Source organism: Fusarium venenatum, assembly GCF_020744135.1.
Source record: "Fusarium venenatum strain MPI-CAGE-CH-0201 chromosome Unknown EDB82scaffold_4, whole genome shotgun sequence".
NCBI lineage: Eukaryota > Fungi > Ascomycota > Sordariomycetes > Hypocreales > Nectriaceae > Fusarium > Fusarium venenatum.
In genome coordinates this window covers 1,369,174-1,384,723 of record NW_027072132.1, presented here as the reverse complement: position 1 = coordinate 1,384,723, position 15,550 = coordinate 1,369,174, and the positions used below count along the sequence as shown (strand labels likewise).

Below are 15,550 nucleotides of genomic sequence, written 5' to 3'. Positions count from 1 at the left end.
CTATCACGCCAGCATAAGGTAACTCTCTTAATATTAATTAATCGGCGACAAAAGTAACCCCGGGAAGCTCTCATCATACCGTAATTAAATCAATAAGCTTGCAGTTCCCTATTGACCTCGTCCCGGCAGGCATGTTCTCATGCCAAGCCCCCGAAGCCCAGACTACATCTGGCATTAGAAAACGTCAACTTGATGTAAAGAATTCCAAACTCTGCCCTACAACGATGCAAACTGATATTATTCGTCTTTGATCCACTGGCGCCGGATAACTGTAACCGTAAATACTCTTGTCCATCAGTTCATGATGGACTGTTCCGCAATGCTACCCTTGTCTCTTATACCCTTGATGTTGCATTCACTTTTCGGGACCCGTCATATTTTGAGTCCAACTGCATATCATCTCATCTATTTCATTGGACCTTAAACGACTCTCCATTGTTGGACAACATCTGTTATTATAAACCTGTCCTCCAAGATCTATCAGAACGGCTACTTCTTAATACGAGCATTGATACGAAAGCCATCAGCAATATCATCAAAATATGGGTGGTCAGGATTCTGGAAGTAAAAGGTCAAGTGCCAAGAGCAGTCCTCATGAAAGTCCCCAAATAGGTGGCGAGCCAACTGCTGTGGTAGAACAAAGTGAACAAGGTACGAAAACAAAACAAAGGCTCAAGGTCAACTTTGAAACATCAAGGCTGCTCAAGACAACAATTGGAATCTCAATATGCGCAAACCACCGATGCTATCCCTTACACAAGTCACTAACACCATTCAAGACAGTCCCCAAAACCTCAACCTCGACAACCAAGGACTCTTACATGGCGACGCCCTGATTGAAGCAGGCGGCAGCGATGAAGACGGCGAATTCTCCGCCAGCGACTTTGACACCGACGACATCTCCCTCGCAAGCACCCGCTCTTCATCCACATCCATCAACTCTAGTATCCTCGAGCACAGTTACCAAAACGGGCGTCGCTACCATCGTTACCGCCATGGACGTTACCCTCTACCAAATGACGAAGCAGAGCAGAATCGTGAGGATATGTTGCATGCCATGATGCTTGAGGCCACAGACGGAAGATACTTTTACGCCCCTATTGGAGATAATCCGCAAAAGATAGCGGATTTAGGAACAGGGACGGGAATCTGGGCCATTGAGGGTAATGTTGGTCCCCTAAACTGAAAGATTGAGACTGATGAGATTAGTGGCGGAGAAGTATCCCAGTGCCGAGGTGTTGGGGCTGGATTTGAGTCCTATACAGCCGTCCTGGGTACCTCCAAATGTCAAGTAAGTATGGCTACACCTATTTCAGATATGGCAGTGTTGACATATTAGATTCATGGTTGACGACGTTGAAGACGAGTGGCTGAATGGCGATGACTTCGACTTTGTCCACCTCCGCAATATGATACCAATTCTTAAGTCCCCAGTGACACTTCTCAAGCAAATATATGCGTGAGTTACCTCCCCATTGGTTGTTTCTACCCTTATACTGACCTCCAATCCAGCAATACAAAACCTGGCGCGTGGGTAGAACTCCAAGACGTAGACGGCCAAGTCCACACAGACGACTATAGTATACCAGACGACTGGCCTCTCAAACGCTTCACCGAACTTCTAGTTCAATGCTTTGCGCTTTACGGAACAAATTCCCATGCTGCAGTTTTTGGGGGTCAGTATCTCGCCGAAGCAGGGTTTGTCAACATTCAACACAACTTTATCAAGCTACCCTATGGAACATGGCCAAAAGACAAGTAAGTTCTCAAAAAGTAGTCTGAGTACCATGCTAACAAGTTCCAGGGTGATGCGTTTGGTGGGCATGTACTATCGCACTGCTTGTGAAGAATTCTTTCCTACGATAGGAGCCCTTCATTTTCCACAATTAGGATGGGAAAAGGCAGAGATGGAAGTGTTTTTTGCGGAATGTAGGCAGTCTATGAGGGATCCGAATGTTCATGCTTACGGTAAAATGCATTTCTGGAGTGGCCAGAAGCCATTGGATGGGTAAAGCCTTAGGGTATCAGAGAAATTGACTGCTGGAAACATGAGACGAAATTAGTAGGTTACTTTATGCTCCTTAGACTATGATTCTTAGACTACTTGTTTTTATACACTAAGATTCAGGACGCCGACTTTTCTGCTGCCCACTAGGTAAAGACAGTTTAAAACGCCTGCTATAGTACTGCAAAGTCACAGTTATGGTATTAGTGAGAGTATCATGTTTGAAAGCAGTATGGTGAACTATGCTTTATATATGGTGCTATCAAATACCAACTTTTAATCACCTAACTCCAAGACGATCTTCAACAAAAATTCTACATTACATCAACTCAACTCACCTTCGTCCCTTCTTGGCCTTCTTAACTTTAGGCGCATCATCTTCCTCTTCCACATTTCTTCTCTTCTTTCTGCCCTCCTCGAGCAGCTTCGTCATGCCCTTTGTAGCCTTGAACTTGGGATTCGAAGGATCAATGGCATACTCGTGACTCTCAAACACAGCCTTGAAACGGTCATCACCGGTATCCATCTTGAAGTCTTCCTGAAGACCGCCACGGGTCTCCTTTTCCAAAGCCTTCTTCTTTGCCTTGCCCTTCTTGCGTTGAGCCTTTTCTGCTCGGACAATCTCGTTCATGTCAAAGTGGTCCAGATGGTCAGCCTGATCCTCACCAATGTTGGCCATGACATTCTCCAGCTGCTTCTTCTGGGCCTTGTCCTCGGCTTCGGCGGCCTCGCGAGCTTCTCGCTTCTTGAGGCGGTCGGCCTTGCGGACGGATGCCTTGGAAACAGCTTCGGGTTCGGCAGCAGTGAAGAAAGGATCATCGAAACCAAGGTCATCATCAGCCTCGCCGGCAGGAGCCTCGATTTCCTCTTCCTCCTCCTCTTCGGCATTAGGGTCCCGTCCTTCACGTCTGGCTCGAGCAGCTTCGCGCTTCTTCTCCTTACGCTCCTTCTCCTTTCGAACGTACTTCTCGATCGTTGTCTCCTCCTCCTCTGTCTTCTTGGGCGCAGACTCTGTAAGGGCGGGTGTGAATGTGATTTCCATATCTCCAACAGGGGCTTTCTTAGAGGACTTGGTAGGCTCCTCAGACAAGCCTAAGGCAGCTCGCATCTTTCTACGGGCCAATTCCTTCTTGGAAAGCTTGGGCCCATCTTCCTTTTCTTCAACACCCTCCTCAACCACTTCAATATCGTCAACATCATCATCTTCGCTGTCGCTTGCTAGGTACGCGCGAAGATCATTCTCCTCGATTTCGTTGCGGCTACCACTGAAGGCACGGTTGATGGACTCCTTGCGTGATGATTCCTCGGGGTGCATATCCCATGTGAGCTTAACCTTTGAGCTTTGTAGGGCATTGGTGACAAACTCGACGGGCTTGTATGACTCGGGAACCTTTTCACATTCATCTCTGGGTTCGTCGTCAAAGGTGACATCGTCGGGGACGAATCGAAGATCAAGGAAGTTGGAAGATGACTGGTACTCTCGTCCATCGACCGCTTCATAAAGCTTCTGGGCAACCTCTGGGCTTGAGCAGACCATAACGGCGTAGTAGTATCGGAGACGATCAAGCTGGTAAGATCGTAGCGCATCGCTATCGAAATCTTGATCGTCACCCTCCTCGAGCAAACTCTTCTTGATGCGCTCATCGCCATCCTCGCTGTCTTCGTCGCTATCCTCTGAATCCGAGTCCGAGTCTTGGTTTCTGGTGTTCTTGAACAGCGCCTTGGGGGGTCCCTCAACCTCTTCCTGTTGCATGCGCTCTTTTCCAAACTCGCTGGGGTACACTGTAATCTTGTCGATCTTACCACCAGTCTCGGGGAGGAAACTGTTGAACAGAGCCATGAGGTCGGTAGACTTGACATGATCCCAGTCAAGGTTGACAATGGCAATGCGATTTGTCACCTCTCCAGCCTCAACCTCGTTCTGCTCGTCCTGGAAACGCTGCATATCTCCCTCAGTATCGACTTGCGCGCCGCCCTCTTCTTCATCAGAATCCTCCTCTTCTTCCTCGGATTCAGAATCATCTTCCGAGGAAGAGAAACCACCACCTCGAGCAGGATCGTAGTTCTCGTGCGCTTTTAGCAGTTCTTTCTGAACAACCTCATCGTCGTCGACCTCGATCTTGCCGTCTTCCTCATCCTCTTCATCCTCCTCTTCGTATAATCTTTGCAGGGCCTTTTTCTTGGAATCAGACTTGATCTTTCGGCCATATCGATCGACCTTAGCGGTAGCAGTGAATTCGTCATCTTTCAGCATGCGCGAGAATCGTTTGTCGATCGTGGTCTTGGTCTGCCTCTTGGATGGCAATCGGAACCGGGGGTCAGTCTCGAAATCTTGGAATCGCTTGTCAGAGATTTGGCTGGCGGAGTCGCCGCCCTTCCTGGACTTCTTTGACTTGTCCATTTTGTGATAATAAAGCTGATTTGATATTTGTTAATCACAACCAAAGCTTGCTTGATGGAGGGGCAGAAAAACAAATGGAATTCAATTTTTTGGCGGTGAAATCTTTCTGCCAGGGCGGTAAGCTTCTTTTGGTTAAGGCCCCCCACAATTGGTTGATCGGTCATGGCAAGTACCGCGCATCCTCCAAAAAAATTCCAGCGACTTCGGTTTGGAACATGGTTTGCGCCGAACAAGAGTTAGAGCCTCAATTCTTTTCCTCGCATTAACATCACAACACTAGAAAATGCCCCCTCATGCGCGACCTGGGCGAGGTCCCAAACCCGAAAGAAATGGTCGCACTGAACAGCGACAGCAAAAGCGCAAGAGAGACCAGGAAGATCTTCAACAACTCGAGCAAAGAGTAGCTGAATTGGTATGTGAATAACATGCACAAGGTACTTTGATATTGACTAATACCATATAGGATCCTAAATCAGATGCCATCAAGAACTTCTCCCATCTTCCTCTCTCCGTGCCGACCGCCGAAGGCCTCGAGATCGCTCATTTTCAGACTCTTACCGATGTCCAAGCTGAAGCCGTTCCTCTCGCCCTCAAGGGCAAAGATGTTATGGGTGCTGCCAAGACAGGAAGTGGAAAGACACTTGCTTTTCTTGTTCCTGTCCTCGAAAAGCTTTACCGTGCTCAATGGACTGAACTCGATGGTCTCGGCGCACTCATCATTTCGCCAACCCGAGAACTCGCTGTACAAATCTTTCAGGTGCTCCAAAAGATTGGCACAAAACATTCCTTTTCAGCAGGTTTAATTATTGGAGGAAAGAGTTTGAAGGAAGAGGCCGAGCGATTGGACCGAATGAACATCTTGGTCTGTACACCTGGTCGCATGCTGCAGCATTTTGACCAGACGGCTGGTTTCAACGCCGACAACCTGCAGATTCTAGTTTTGGACGAGGCGGATCGTATTATGGATATGGGTTTCCAATCTGCCGTCGATGCTTTGGTTGAGCATCTTCCCAGGGAAAGACAGACGCTCATGTTCAGTGCTACCCAGAGCAGGAAGGTCTCCGATCTTGCTCGTCTCAGCCTCAAGGACCCCGAATACGTCTCCGTTCACGAAGCCGCTGTCAGCGCCACTCCCACAAACCTTCAACAACATTACATCGTCACGCCTCTGCCAGAGAAGCTTGACACACTCTACGGATTCATCAAAGCCAATTTGAAGAGCAAAATCATTGTCTTTTTGAGTTCAGGCAAACAAGTCCGATTCGTCTATGAGACTTTCCGAAGTTTCCAACCCGGTATACCTTTACTTCACTTGCACGGACGACAGAAACAAATTGCTCGACTGGAGATTACCTCCAGATTCACTGCCGCAAAGCAGATATGCCTATTTGCAACAGATGTCGTCGCTCGAGGAATTGATTTTCCCGCCGTTGATTGGGTTATTCAGGCTGATTGTCCCGAGGACGTCGATACATATATCCACCGAGTTGGTAGAACAGCTCGATATCAAAGCAAAGGTCGCGCAGTGCTATTCCTAGATCCAAATGAAGAGCCAGGCATGTTGAAGAAGCTAGAGCAGAAGAAGATTCCCATACAAAGGGTGAATGTCAAGGAGAAGAAGAAGAAGAGCATCAAGGATCAATTACAGAGCCTGTGTTTCCAGAACCCCGATCTCAAGTATCTTGGTCAGAAGGCTTTCATGAGTTACGTACGATCAGTCCATCTGCAAAAAGACAAAGACGTTTTCAAGTTCAACAAGCTCGATCTTGATGCATACGCTGCTAGTCTTGGTCTTCCTGGTACACCACAGGTCAAGTTCCGAAAGGGCGAGGATATCAAGAAGATAAAGAACGCGCCTCGTGCGGGTATGTCCAGCGGATCCGAATCCGACGAGGAAGGAGAGAAGAAGACCAAGAAGAACGAGGTGCGAACAAAGTATGACAAGATGTTTGAGCGAACAAATCAGGACGTTCTGTCAAGTCACTACAACAAGCTTGTGCTTGACGGTGATGAGGAGGGTGATGAGGAGGACTTTTTGTCAGTGAAGAGAGTTCTAAGAGATGGCGATCTGGATGACGAGGCAAACAATGCATACAAGAGTACAGCAAAAATCATCGATGGTCTTGGTGGAGAAGAACCATTTGTTGTCGATTCTAAGAGGCGCGAGAAGGCCCTCAAGTCAAAGAAGAAGATGCTCAAGTTCAAGGGTAACTCTACCAAGATGGTGTTTGACGATGACGGTAACGCCCACGCCGTGTATGAGCTCAGGGATGAGGATGATTTCATGGGTGAAGGTCCAGCCGAGGAACAGCGTCGCAAGTTCGTAGAAGACGAAACATCTCGCGTTCGCGAAGCAGATGTGGACGACAAGGCCCTTGCCAAGCAAAAGCGTCGCGAGAAGAAGGAAAAGCGCAAGGCTGCCGAGCGAGCAGAGCGCATGGGTATCGTTTCAGACGACGAAGATGCGCCCATGCTGCACAACGCCGACGATGGCGAAGATCCTTTGGCGCTATTGCGATCGCTACCTGTGGGCGACGACAGGTCGGACAGCGAGGGAGACAGGGAACCACCCAAGAAGCGAGCCAAGAAGTGGTTCGAGGACGACTCAGACGACGAAAGGCAGAAGAGCAAGGGCAAGGGCAAAGGAAAGGTTATCAGGGTCCAAGAAGAGCCCGAGACTTTGGAGGATCTCGAGGCGCTTGCTACAGGACTGTTGGATTAGGTTCAATACCCGGGGTTTTACATGTAGGAGACAAAAATGGCGAAATAAAATGCAAAGTATTAATGGTTTCAATGTTGATTTTCCTACAAGTGTGGTCTAATGTCATAATAAAAGTTCATAATCGAATTGTAAGTACGCCTAGTAAGAAGCTATCCATTCCCACGCTTCAATCCCCAACGACATTGTGAGTATAAGCTACGCCATAATACAAAACCATTGTACATGAATCAAACTATCCGTCAACGCCCCAAGACCAAAATCATGCCGATTCATCCACCCGGTTTCCAAACAACCTCACCCGGTAAAAACACGTGTGGTCCGGTGCACCATAGTTGCTCAAAGCACGAATGATGACATGGTCCGTCGGAATGAGCAGATTGGCGAATTCATCGTTGATGTGATGAACGTGTACGCCTTCATTCAGTTCATCGCCTTGATATTCGAATTGAGTAATCTTTACGAATGAATCTGGTAAAGGAGAAGGATTAAAGTCCCAGCCGTTGATGTGGTCAGGGAATTTGTTAGATGAGTAGTCTCGCACGAGCTCTTGTTCATCCTTGACCTCGAATCTAGCAAAGACTTCAATGTGTCGTGGTCGAGCACCAGGGTCCATTGTTGCGTTGGGGTGAATGTGTTCAATAACAATGTTTTCAGGGACAACCTCATGGCCCATGTGGATAGACAGTCCAACGCCATGAGATCTCCCGTCAGTGTCTTCAGTATGCGACCCACACCAGCGTTCTCCCTCTTCTTGCCAAGGACTAAGTGCATGTATAGCAGAACGAGGACGAACCCCCGTGAGGCCAAGCGCGAGTGCTTTCTTTACTTGAGCTTTGTCCTTGTATGGTTCCCAAACAGGCGCGGTAAACTTCGTTTCTATGGTAGCCCCAGCCCCAACACCAAAGAAGTTGACCTGGTATTTAAGATTAGAGTTCCAGTGGGCATGAATCTTGCTCTTGGCTACAGCTTCGAGGCTGCCATCTGTAAGAGTTTGGTAGATGATCTTTCGAATGAGCTTCTTCATCTCGCCATCAGACATTGCCTTGGGAGCCATCATCTTGGCAGTCCGAATGGATTCCTTGATGTGATCGTTCATGTACTCTTTAAGCCTGTTAAACTCAGCTTCGACTTCTGATTTATGCTTCGTCAGATCGCCCTTGAGATGTGCCATGAATTCATCTCGAGAGAAAGCAGTTTCGTTTTGCTTGCGAAGTTCCTCGCCAACAATCTTGGCAAGCTTCTGATCGAATGCGGCTCCGGAGCCGGCAGTTTGTTTCTTAGCCATTGCCTTTTCCACGAGCGGCTCGAGCACATCATTGTTGTTCCTGAACCATGTGTCCCAGAAGTTTGGTAGTTTGTCTTGGATACTGTTGCCGACAATGCCATCGAGCTTGCCTTGAAAATTGTTATCTTTTCCGAGACGTGCCACGATAGCTTTCCATTGCTTTTCCGAAGAAATTTCGAAGTTGCCGCTCTTCTTGTCGAGATTCAAGAAGCTTCCGCTCTCTTTGAGGTGATCTTGGAGAGCATGCCAAAACTCGGGCTTGATTGATGGGCGTCCATTAATGAGATCCATATGCACAATCCGAGGAAGAATTGTTTCTAGCCTCTTGAGCGCCTTCTTTTGGATCTTAGCTTGATCCTTCAGCGCGTCCAATGCTTTCTTGTAGTCATCTGGGATGACAACGTCGTCCCTGGCAAATGGATCAGGGAAAGAAAAGTCATCCTCGTCCCTGCCCCATGAAGGCCATGAAGGTAATGAAGGCCATGACACCGAGGGTATTATTTTACCAACACCAAATCCTTCAGTGCTCGGCCAATCCATAGTTGGTTTCAGAGAGCCGATGTCTGGGAAATCAGGGACATGTCGCAGAGCTCCAGAGCTCGTAAGTAGGAACAAAGCGACACAGCTCAATGCTAGAGCCCAGACTAAGCGCACGGGGAACGATCTTTGTACTTGTCCAACTTGTATACCGCACAGACGATCAAATAGATTGAAGAAACGGTCCATGGTTTTGTCAAACCAACACCTCAAAACCAGCAGATATGTCATGGGGGAGAACACGCGAGTCCAGTCCGTCGGAGCACCGTCACTGTTGACCACATTATCTTCGAAATTGAAATCGAAAGGCTCTTGGTCTCCACGTCGAAACCAATAGGGCGGCCAGAGGAAGAATCTGACCCAACCTTTGAATCGCACCCACTCAAAATACCAGGGTGATGCTTCCATCTCCCGCACCATGTCATGTATCCGAATGTTCTCCCGCTCAGCTGCTGATATTTCCCTTTGAATCTGCCAGTCGCGTTGTTGTGGATCATCTGGAAGTTGTCGAGCTCTGTTCAATGCATCTGAACCCGAGGTTGTAGCCGGACCAAAAAGACTCTTCGATCCATTGGGTCTCCGATCGTTGAGTGTAGCTCCAGTCCCTATTTCCAGTCCAGTACCAGTCCCGGGGAAGGGTTTCTGCTTCGCCCATATTGAGGGTTCTGATGCCTGTTGAGTGACTTTACTCTCATCCGGCCGTGTTGAGGTCTTTTGCTGGTCCCGAGAACGAGATGACTGCGAATCATTCTGTCTCGCTGTGACGGGTGCATCATTTTTAGGTTCCAAGTTCTCAGTCGACTTTGTTGAACTCCTTTGGCTTCGAGAACGGGACGAGTGTGACCTGGTTTGTCTCGCATCGACTTCATCGAAGTTCTCAATCAGTCGTACTGAAGACCGCGGCTCTTTCTCATTTCGAGGCGGCAGTAATTCATCATCACTGGACTCCTCTTCTTCAGGTCCGAGGTTTGTCTTGGGTGCGGATTGCTGCTTTGCGGGGGCTACTGGCGGCTTTGATGGTGCCGGTTCTATCGTTGCATGGTCATAATAATCGCTTTCCAGTTCAAAGCTTCGCGAGCTGTCATCATCTCTGCCAACGGCCAAATGCCCGGTGGCGGTTGTTGTTGCCTGTCGTGCGGCATCTGCCACGTGTCAGAGTTGTCATACATTTAGGAGTGAATGAACATACTGTCTTTCGAGGTCTTACCTCGATCTGCCTTTGTAGCTGCTGGTTTGGGTGCCGGTTTGGGTGCCGGTTTGGGTGCCGGTTCTGGTATTGGTGGTCGAACAAATTCTTCGTCCTCGCCGGGATGTTTCTTAAGAGCCTGGCTAACGGCGTTCTTCAGAGTCATTTGTTGAAGGCCGGCGCCTAGTCTGGGGGGTGGCTCAACACCAGAGCCATACGTGTACTGTCTCCGAGAACTCGGAGTTCCTTTCAGAGCCGGTAACTTGGGTTTGACCAGAGAAATTTGAGGTCCACCAGTCGTCTCTTCAGGCTCCCTACTTGCGTAGCGAGTACTCTGTCTTACAGGTCTTGGAGGCATGATTGTGAAATTTGTGCTTTGAATGAGTATGATGAAAAGAGCAAGGTGAACAAGAAAAGTTCATGAAGGAGGTGTGCCCTTTTGTGTTATTCAGTCGTTGTTTTTCCCAAGAGAGCGAGAGTCGTCTTTGGTCTATGAAATGAAAATAGTAGTCCGGGCTTTGGTGTATCCCAAACAACCGCCCAAGGTCGATACCACCAGTTCGTTCCCCGCTTCTGATTTTGGATCACAAAGACGCTTGTTCTGTGTGCCAGCTTGACTGGCCAATTTAGAGGTTGAGATGTGGGTAGTAACAACAAAGAATCATGTTGGTGGCGGTGAGTTGAGCAAGGAGTCTTTGAGGGCTGATAAATGGCGTCGCAACCACAATGAGTTCGTATCTGAGGGAGTGATGATTATGAATTGTCTTGACTGTAAAATGTGTCAAGTGCCGACTTTATTTTGTCGATATTCGTGATGCTATCGCGAAGGTGCTATGATGCGCCGACGCGATGCGCGCCGAGAATTAGGCGGCGCAAGTTGAGAGGCTGGCGTACGTGATCACGTGCACGCGTTTTGATTGCCATGAGCGTTGCGCTCAGTGTACTTCCATCCAATTCTTTGTGTTCGGTTCGGATTTGCCGATGACGTTAATCTGAAAATGTTTTTGGAGAAATCTTTTGTTCATGTTGGAATATCATGGTCTAAACTTAATCTCAAACCACGATGCGGCATCTTTAACGTTGTTTCTAGGCGTTTTAGAACTTCTTTTTTCGACTCAAATATTCTCTACCATCTGGGCATCAGATAATTATTAATCGATAAAGCTGATCAATTAACTATCACAGTATTGTCAGTTTTACTGCGCCCATCAATAAACTGATAGAAATAAATACCGTACTTGGAGTCAAGCCATCGGAGAGAGCGTAACGGCTGAGCAATAAGACTTGGTCAAGGTTTCACCAATACGGATCCTTTTTAGAATACTCTTGTCTTGATGGATGAAAAGACATCAATCTGTCCATGTTGGAATTTCCTTTGTATCAACTCGATACCAATCGTCTCATGCCAACCTGAGATATCCATTACCAATATCAACCCTGTACATGGTGGACTCCACAGTGACTTACAGCTCTTTGCCGTACTCCGTGATCGCCTCAGTCTACGAGACCGTTGTATGGAGCGCATGTACTTGGAAAGTTCAAGTTGACTCATTCGGACCTTTTACATTAATGATGCTACCTTACTCGATCGCTAATAAGAACAATGATTGTCTGTCGACTCGGGATTCAGCAACCCCGAATAATGCTCCATCTGGACATCCATTCCATCATGGCTCTGTAGTACGTAGTGTCGGGTCCTTAATTTAGCAACAGCAATCAACATCACATCAGCCCTGGCAGCATGAACAAAACCCCTGGCCCCTCCTGTCCTTCCCCTCCCCCTCTCATCAGCTAAAAAAAAGTTGCCCCGCCATTTCCCAACACTCCCCTAGTCTCGTCCTACCTTTACAATTTACCTTTAACCCCGCCGTCTCGCAACGCTTCTTTCAACTTTACTTGGTCCTTCACCGCAAACTCAACCAGTCGCTTAACGTTGAACAAAGAAATCCCGCCGAAAATGCCTGTTGGAACCGTTCTCGTTACCGGGTACGTCCATTCAACTCCATCCACTGCCATACCCCTGTCCTGTTCGTCATCAATCAACTCTTTGTTCTTGTCGCAATCGCCATTCAAGGACAAGAACGTGCGGTGTCGCATTCTTTCAACAAAGAATACACTTGCTAACTTGATTCCCCAGTGGTACCGGCTACATCGGCTCTTTCACCTCGCTCACTCTCCTTGAGCACGGTTACGATGTCGTTATTGTCGATTCCCTCTACAACTCCTCAGAGGTCGCCCTCGACCGCATTGAGCTGATTTGCGGTCGCCGTCCCGCCTTTTACAAACTCGATATCACAGATGAGAAGGCTATCGATGAGGTCTTTGCCAAGCACCCTGCCATTGATAGCGTCATTCACTTTGCTGCGCTCAAGGCAAGTCGCATTTCAGTCTCTTCGTCGTATACAACTAACACCGATTCAGGCCGTCGGCGAGTCTGGCGTTATCCCTCTCGAGTACTACCGTGTCAATGTCGGTGGTAGCATCTCTCTCCTCCGCTCCATGGAGCGCAACAACGTCAACAATATTGTTTTCTCCTCCTCCGCTACCGTTTACGGCGATGCTACCCGATTCCCCAACATGATTCCCATCCCCGAGCACTGCCCTATCGGACCTACCAACACCTACGGTCGCACCAAGTCCATGATCGAGGACGTTATCACCGACTTTGTCAATGCTCAGCGCACCAACTTGGAAAAGGAGGGCAAGGAGTTCAAGCAGTGGAACGGTGCTCTTCTGCGATACTTTAACCCTTGCGGTGCTCACCCCACTGGTATCATGGGTGAGGACCCTCAGGGTATTCCTTTCAACCTTCTGCCCCTCCTCGGACAGGTCGCCACTGGCGAGCGTGAGAAGCTCCTTGTTTTCGGCGATGGTAAGTTTTCAGCAAGTTTGACCTGTTCAATCTAACATTCATAGACTACGCCTCTCGCGACGGCACTGCCATTCGAGACTACATCCATGTTGTCGACCTTGCCCGCGGTCACTTGATGGCCCTTAACTACCTCCGCGAGAACCAGCCCGGTGTCAAGGCGTGGAACCTGGGTTCCGGACGTGGCAGCACCGTCTTTGAGATTGTCAAGGCCTTCAGCAAGGTCGTCGGTCGCGATCTTGCCTACGAGGTCCGTCCCCGACGACAAGGAGACGTTCTTGATCTTACTGCCAACCCCACCCTCGCCAACAAGGAGCTCAACTGGAAGACCGAGCTTACCATGGAGGAGGCTTGCAATGACCTCTGGCGATGGGTCGAGAACAACCCCAAGGGTTACCGCCAAGATCCCCCCGCCGAGCTTCTGGAGGCTGTCAAGTCTTCCAAGGCTTAAGTAATAACAAAATTGGCTACCGGTTTGCGGACAGATGTCCCGCAGTGATGTGAAATGAGAGTTACCGAAGAATATGTTTTGGATTTTTAGACGAACTTATCCGTTGCATTATAGATATATAGCGCACTTAAAATAAATATCAAAAGGCTAGATTTAATCGACTTTGATGAGCAATTTTCCGATTGTCTTTCGGCTCTCGATGTCCTCGTGGGCCTTGGCCACGTCCTCAAGAGGGTAGACTTTGTGGATGGTGAGCTCAAGCTTCTTGGACTTGATGAGGTCGAAAAGTTCAGAGGTGTACTTTTCGAGATCAGCGCGCTGCGAAACATAGCCGTTGACTACAGGGCGCATCAAGCGGACGTTCTTGGGTGTGAGACGGAAGAGGGCCACAGGGTCCACGGCACCAGACTAGAACTGTCAGTTTGACCATTAAAACAGTTTGGTCGTGTCACTTACCGCGTTGCCAAAGGAGACGAGAGTTCCCTTGAGAGCAATCAGCTCAAGGTCTCCATCGAAAGTAGCCTTTCCAACACCATCAAAGATAACATCCGCGCCATGTCCACCAGTGATCTCCTTGACCTTGGCAACTACATCATCATGAGAGTTGATAACCCACCCAGCACCGTTCTTCTTTGCGAGCTCAAGCTTCTCATCCGTGCTAGCAGTACCAATGATCTTGGCACCGACAGTTCGTAGAAGCTGAACCAACAAGGTACCAACACCACCAGATGCCGCGTGAACTAGAACCCATTGGCCTTCCTTGACCTGTCCGGCCTCTCGGATAAATGTCCATGCTGTGAGACCTTGCAGGTAAGCGGCTACAGCTTGCTCAGTAGGCACATCATCGGGGATCTTGACGGCATCAGAAGCGTTGACAACGCTGTACTGAGCATAGGCACCGACTGTGCCCATAAAGACCACCCGAGTACCGTTCTCGAAGCCCTTGACAGAGGAGTGGACATCAACGATAGTTCCCGCAGCTTCACGACCGAGCGTAAGAGGGAATTGAGGTGCCTTGTAAAGACCAGAACGGAAGTAGGTATCTATGTAGTTAAGACCAGCGACCTGGTTGCGCACAAGAATCTGACCCTCGCCAGCCTTGGGAACAGGGACATTATTATGCTCAAGAACCTCAACACCGCCGTTCTTGTTGATCTGAACGGCCTTCATGGTAGATGGAACGGGAGCCATTTTAGCGGTTGATAAGTGTGAAGTGAGTCTTGCGATGCGCTGAGTAGGAATTGGAGTTGCAAAAGGCTTTGAGGCGACAAGTGGTCGAAGAAGAGAACGTCGTAGAAGATGGGCCATCGGTATTGGTGAATTATTAATATGCGATGTCGGATCGGAAGAGGGCGGTTTTGATAGGAGCTTTCGATGAGAGCTTCGGGCCGGCTCCATCTACCGCGGGGGAGCCATGATGGCGGGGTAATAATGGAAACTGGAGTGCTCAGCACGTCATGTTACATTTTAACGAGAATAAAGGCGCGATGTTGGAGAGGATAGAGAGGTGATTTACAGTTGGCTTATACATTGTATGTCTGATAAAGTGCTGACAGATGGCAGGCAATTGGGCATCTACTTCGCATGTAGTAGGTATTATTCTTGAGTAATCGCCAATTGATATCTGAAACCATAACTCACAAATCCATGTCGAGTCTAAATATCTACGATGTATGTTGCTCTTTGCCAACTCCTTCCCTTGTTGGTCTAACTTGTTGTTCAGCCTTATTCAAATCATGCTAACAGTAGGCTATGTGGATAAGCCCTTATCCTCGCCTCAGAATTCACTGCCGATGACAAGATGCTGTGAGATCTAGCATCCATGATGGTCATTCCTGGACCTTCGAGCTTCTAAAATGAAATCCACAAAAGTAGTTGCCGATGTATCCGGTGGTGAAATTCGTGCAGGTTGTCAATGTTTGCTACATAATGGAACATGGCGTGGTTCAACGGGTTTTGTTGTAATTAACTCTATTACAAACGTTATCATGACAGCAATGAGGATAATTGGTGTGTCATGAAGAATTTCCGGTTCACAAGTAAAGTACTGGTAATGTCACACCTATTATTCAAGATTCCGTTCATGCAGTAGCT

The 15,550-nt window shown here is 48.4% G+C and overlaps 7 protein-coding genes across 7 annotated transcripts; 3 read left to right on the top strand and 4 right to left on the bottom strand.

Moving 5' to 3' along the window:
• Window positions 1–542: 542 nt before the first annotated feature.
• Window positions 543–2,012, top strand: EDB82DRAFT_479641 (S-adenosyl-L-methionine-dependent methyltransferase; the record flags this gene model as incomplete). Its single annotated transcript, XM_025737267.1, has 6 exons — window positions 543–651; window positions 780–1,163; window positions 1,210–1,291; window positions 1,340–1,459; window positions 1,513–1,758; window positions 1,805–2,012. 6 exons carry the CDS (start codon window positions 543–545, stop codon window positions 2,010–2,012), a joined length of 1,149 nt encoding a protein of 382 aa, XP_025592144.1.
• A 327-nt stretch (window positions 2,013–2,339) lies between these two features.
• EDB82DRAFT_467244 (uncharacterized protein) lies at window positions 2,340–4,462 on the bottom strand (the record flags this gene model as incomplete). Its single annotated transcript, XM_025737266.2, has 1 exon — window positions 2,340–4,462. The coding sequence occupies exon 1, from the start codon at window positions 4,404–4,406 to the stop codon at window positions 2,340–2,342; it is 2,067 nt and encodes a 688-aa protein (XP_025592143.1). The 5' UTR covers window positions 4,407–4,462.
• Window positions 4,463–4,619: 157 nt separating this feature from the next.
• On the top strand, window positions 4,620–7,228 carry EDB82DRAFT_512034 (P-loop containing nucleoside triphosphate hydrolase protein). The gene is made up of 2 exons (XM_025737263.2): window positions 4,620–4,818; window positions 4,870–7,228. The coding sequence occupies exons 1-2, from the start codon at window positions 4,690–4,692 to the stop codon at window positions 7,126–7,128; spliced, it is 2,388 nt and encodes a 795-aa protein (XP_025592142.1). The 5' UTR covers window positions 4,620–4,689; the 3' UTR covers window positions 7,129–7,228.
• Window positions 7,229–8,621, bottom strand: EDB82DRAFT_512033 (uncharacterized protein). Its single transcript, XM_065608916.1, has one exon. It carries the CDS (start codon window positions 8,411–8,413, stop codon window positions 7,388–7,390), a length of 1,026 nt encoding a protein of 341 aa, XP_065463228.1. The 5' UTR covers window positions 8,414–8,621; the 3' UTR covers window positions 7,229–7,387.
• Window positions 8,622–9,926: 1,305 nt separating this feature from the next.
• Window positions 9,927–10,634, bottom strand: EDB82DRAFT_292774 (uncharacterized protein). Its single transcript, XM_065607420.1, has 2 exons — window positions 10,140–10,634; window positions 9,927–10,078 (listed from the first exon to the last, which is right to left on the bottom strand). The coding sequence occupies exons 1-2, from the start codon at window positions 10,492–10,494 to the stop codon at window positions 10,035–10,037; spliced, it is 399 nt and encodes a 132-aa protein (XP_065463227.1). The 5' UTR covers window positions 10,495–10,634; the 3' UTR covers window positions 9,927–10,034.
• A 1,362-nt stretch (window positions 10,635–11,996) lies between these two features.
• On the top strand, window positions 11,997–13,456 carry EDB82DRAFT_540462 (uncharacterized protein; the record flags this gene model as incomplete). The annotated part of the gene is made up of 4 exons (XM_065609333.1): window positions 11,997–12,122; window positions 12,274–12,484; window positions 12,558–13,008; window positions 13,053–13,456. The coding sequence occupies exons 1-4, from the start codon at window positions 12,094–12,096 to the stop codon at window positions 13,454–13,456; spliced, it is 1,095 nt and encodes a 364-aa protein (XP_065463226.1). The 5' UTR covers window positions 11,997–12,093.
• Window positions 13,457–13,609: 153 nt separating this feature from the next.
• On the bottom strand, window positions 13,610–14,760 carry EDB82DRAFT_467234 (uncharacterized protein; the record flags this gene model as incomplete). Its single annotated transcript, XM_025737260.2, has 2 exons — window positions 13,913–14,760; window positions 13,610–13,864 (listed from the first exon to the last, which is right to left on the bottom strand). Exons 1-2 carry the CDS (start codon window positions 14,645–14,647, stop codon window positions 13,610–13,612), a joined length of 990 nt encoding a protein of 329 aa, XP_025592139.1. The 5' UTR covers window positions 14,648–14,760.
• Between the last annotated feature and the right edge of the window lie 790 nt (window positions 14,761–15,550).

What these genes read in the sequence shown, in the direction of transcription:
- EDB82DRAFT_512033 (XM_065608916.1), bottom strand. Translation starts at nt 8,413, where the DNA reads ATGGCTAAGAAACAAACTGCCGGCTCCGGAGCCGCATTCGATCAGAAG.
- EDB82DRAFT_512034 (XM_025737263.2), top strand. Translation starts at nt 4,690, where the DNA reads ATGCCCCCTCATGCGCGACCTGGGCGAGGTCCCAAACCCGAAAGAAAT. An exon ending in AGCAAAGAGTAGCTGAATTG is followed by an intron (nt 4,819 to 4,869) that starts GTATGTGAATAA and finishes AATACCATATAG; the next exon opens with GATCCTAAATCAGATGCCAT.
- EDB82DRAFT_292774 (XM_065607420.1), bottom strand. Translation starts at nt 10,494, where the DNA reads ATGCCTCCAAGACCTGTAAGACAGAGTACTCGCTACGCAAGTAGGGAG. An exon ending in AGGTAAGACCTCGAAAGACA is followed by an intron (nt 10,079 to 10,139) that starts GTATGTTCATTC and finishes GCCGCACGACAG; the next exon opens with GCAACAACAACCGCCACCGG.